Raw genomic sequence first — 3,927 nt, 5'->3', positions numbered from 1 at the left:
CGCCTACTTCATCCGATTTACATTCGGAACATTTTCACGCGTTTCGGGCTTTTCGGGCATACAGGTATGCCTTAAGGCGATATTGGCATACCAGGAGAGGCATTCGCCCGAGGGCTTTACCCGAGGGCCAATACAGCTCTAGTTTGCAAATATCGCTATATGACACACAAGCCCTGTTTTATAACCTTTTTATTGCATATGTTCCACTAAACTGTTAAATTGAAAACAATATTATTTTGTATGATGGACAGCGTCATTGAATGTTCATGTACTACGCGGAAACGCCAACGTTGTCTGATGACGGTGACGTAATTTCCTTCCAAATATTTGTTTAAATTTATGCATTCTTTGGCCGTAGTTCCTTCTGTTTGCCTTATTTAACCACACTGAAACAGGAAACTAGTGAAATAATGTTAATTGACCATATTTTCTTTTGCAATATCAATGTTTACTTGTCGTCTCCTCTGTTTACGCATAAAATTTCGATGTTTTGCGCACCCAGAAGTGTGATATCGACATCAGACACACCAGCTTACATGAACACTAATATCGGTCTCATGCTGCTCTTATACGTTTAAATTCAGAGTGTTTGTTACTATATTTAGTAACATATGTAATAAAGTGTTTCATTGCCGTAAATTGCGCGTAATGCTATGCAAAAATGCAAAAACAGGATGCGAAGACGAAATATTAATACATGTATATCACTTTCGCGTTTCTGCTTTTTTTTTTTTTTTTTTTTTTTTTTTTTTTTTCGCATTTTCAGATACTTATCATGGCAGTACCGATCCATCGACCAAAAAGTGATATTGCAAAAGTGCATATAATGCGATATCATGTGGTTCGTGGTTTAGTAGAGTAAATGTAATCAGATATTGAACAAACGCGATAATTTACCCGCTGAACCGAAAGAATGCTTATTCTATTTATGCTACAAGTAGACCAGATTTAACCAGTTTTATAAGATATTGAATAGGCTTAAATATTTGCTTTTTTAACTATACAAATTTTGCAATGACCTTGATTTCAATCTTTTTCAGCAGAAGGTAGAATTTATACACCGCTTCATCGGAATGAACATTTAGGATACTAGGAAGTTTTATTCTATTTAGAAATATAAACAAAGCTATATATTTTCTAAGGGTCTTTTAAATTTCTAATGAGATAAAACAAAAAAGTTATTGTCCTAGTATTTTTACAAATAGATGTAGGTCACCAAAATGGAATGAAAATGATTTACCCATTATGCAATCTTGAAAAACGGCGTTTAAGCGAAAGCAAACAAATAAACGAAAACATATTATACTATATGTAAGCTGTAGTAGAACTAAGCATTGGGTTGATTATGTAATAAAGGATAAATTGAGATACACTGAAATAAAGTACAAATAAACTTGAAAGCATATTTTTTGTAAAGCTAAACCAAAACGTCTGATTATTTAAATTAAGCACATCGTAAGTGTCTATACGAGTGTTTTATGATCAATGTTTAACCTCTTATCAGCGTATCCTTTATCTGTATTCTGGGCGTAAACTGTCCTATCTTTTCTTCCGGTATATAGAGTTTCAGTATGTAAATAATGCTTTCATAGGCCGAAAATGATTTGATGGGTATTTTGGATGATAACTTGCAGCGACGCAGGAAGTATTTTCAATTAAACAACGGATTGGGATACTGTGTTATAAATAAGAGGTTAGTGATATAGTGATTGTTCGATTTAACTCAGACTCTGTAAAACTATTCATTCTCAATTTAAAAATAACCTAACAAAGCTAATTTGCAAACAGGACGAATACTGTTGTGTCTGCTTCAAAACACAGTATCTAAATACAAACGTTTAGTGAGAAACAAGACGGTCCTCACATTGATATTTCGTGGGCTGAGCGCGAAACTATTGTAACTGATTATAGATAAAGAACAAGATACAATAGTTTCGCGCTCAGCCCTCGATTTGTATTAGTAAAACCAATGTGGACATTGTATACTTATGCAAGTGGCGGATATGCCAATTAAAAGCATACTCCGCGTGGTCTAGGACTGGACGCGAAGGCAACTGAATAATTCCTATGTTTTCATAAGAAATTGAAGAACATACCTAGAACTGACGACATTCCGATCTCGTTTCCATTGAAAATATTACAACAATGCAAACATGTTGAATATAAGATCACAAACGTTTAGCTTTTAACATAAGCATAGCATCTTTAAAACAGCTGTGAAATAAAGGGATTGTCTTTGACGCTAACATACTGAATTTTGTATTATTTCTTTTCAGAGAAAACCTCAAAATGCATTTCTTGCTTTTGCTAATATTAACACTCGGTACAGATGTTGCAGCACACTCAGGAAAAGATATAAAAATCACAGATGCCTACTTAACAAGCATTCTGAAAGGAAATAAGATGCAAAAGTTTCAAAGAAATGCAACATCCAGTGAAGACAGTATAGATTACAGTCAAGATGAAACAAAAGAGGATCGCTTTTCAACAGAAACCAAGAGGATTAACGTTGTTGACAGATTTGAAACTGGCGATTCTAGTAACAATCACAATACAAATAACACCGCAAAGGTGTCACCTAACAGCCTTTCAGGAAAAGAAAGAAAAGTGGAACGTGAATTTTTTTTTAAATCAGGCGAAGAAAATGAGTGCAATATATCGATTGCAAAAAGAAGTATTGAGTATTTTCAGAGTAAACTTCTGACAAATGAACCGCATTTTGTTCAATTTCGTATTCGCTTACCCAGAGACACAAAGCATACATCCTCAGAAGATGTGTTTCAAGGTGGACGATGGTATTGGACCTACAATACATCCGCTGGACCGTTCCCTTTCTTATCGTGGAATTTAGATTATGGTTTACTCACGTACGGACTTCTGGATGTAAAAACTATTCACATTCCGTACGTTGATCTCAATGTGACTTCCGGTTGTAGCATTAAATACGGAACAGATCTTACATCTTTCCAAATAACAAAGGCACTTGTCTCTTTGGTCAGTTTTAAAGAAGTAAAGCACGATTATATCAAATATCGTGAAAGCTACTTCTGTTACCTCGTTATCAACAAAAATCTACTGGGAACGCTTAGATACTATGCAGCTCAGTATCTTATATATCCATGTTCATACATACGTTATAAATGTTGCACAGTGAATTATAATTACACGAGTCAGGAACTTTATCATTCCTGTCCAGAGGGAAAAATTCCAGGAATTCATACATGGACTCAAACTTCTCATGTGCCTTTTATTTTGGGAATTTTACTAGTAGCGTTTTGCCCGATAACCATGTTTAAGTTTTTCGCCTGGACTGCAAAACGCGACAGAGTCGTTGGGAATGATTTTGAACAAGATCCTGAAAATTCCGTCGAGGGTTTCGAATTAATTGAAGAGGAAGAAAATTGGATTTACGCTGATGGAATTAAGTCACCTTTAACATTTTATGACCTCTTCAGCTTTGACGTTTTAGGACTTTATAATGAATATCCTATTCTTACGTCAAGACTACGTCGACTGCTTTGTCTTATGTTTGCACCATTGATAATTTACATTCAGATTGCATGGTATAGTAGAGGATTGGGTGTGTGGGATGACGATGATAAGATAACTGTGAACGCTTTAGTCGAAGTTGGAACACCAATGGGATTCCTTTTGATATGGCGGATCCAGGAAACAAACATAAAACCTTTGTCCCTGGTCTTGGAGGTCCGGTAGCAATTACAATTATGTATTTTACCTTTGGTTTCTTATTTATGGTACTTCCACGTTGCTTAAAACAGATAGTTGAAGATGGTTTGCCAAATTCAAACCTTTATATTCCATCTCCTTTGTTCTTTGGGTATAAAGAAATTGTGAAATGTCACAGATAAAAGTAGAACCGGACCAGCTTGAGCCTGGATACACAAAAGGATCAACTCTGATGAAATG

At 35.2% G+C, this 3,927-nt stretch overlaps 1 protein-coding gene across 1 annotated transcript; it reads left to right on the top strand.

Annotated features, from left to right (window-relative positions):
- The first annotated feature begins 1,551 nt into the window (after window positions 1-1,551).
- On the top strand, window positions 1,552-3,714 carry LOC123548836 (uncharacterized). The gene is made up of 2 exons (XM_045336414.2): window positions 1,552-1,693; window positions 2,277-3,714. The coding sequence occupies exons 1-2, from the start codon at window positions 1,608-1,610 to the stop codon at window positions 3,712-3,714; spliced, it is 1,524 nt and encodes a 507-aa protein (XP_045192349.2). The 5' UTR covers window positions 1,552-1,607.
- Window positions 3,715-3,927: the final 213 nt, after the last annotated feature.

The sequence above is a fragment of the Mercenaria mercenaria genome, chromosome 6 (genome assembly GCF_021730395.1).
Source record: "Mercenaria mercenaria strain notata chromosome 6, MADL_Memer_1, whole genome shotgun sequence".
NCBI lineage: Eukaryota > Metazoa > Mollusca > Bivalvia > Venerida > Veneridae > Mercenaria > Mercenaria mercenaria.
This window is presented reverse-complemented; position numbering and strand designations above follow the sequence as displayed.

Excerpts from the sequence above, each read along its gene's own strand:
- LOC123548836 (XM_045336414.2), top strand. The coding sequence starts at position 1,608 with ATGGGTATTTTGGATGATAACTTGCAGCGACGCAGGAAGTATTTTCAA. Across the intron at positions 1,694-2,276 it reads TACTGTGTTATAAATAAGAG|AGAAAACCTCAAAATGCATT; the intron begins GTTAGTGATATA and ends ATTTCTTTTCAG.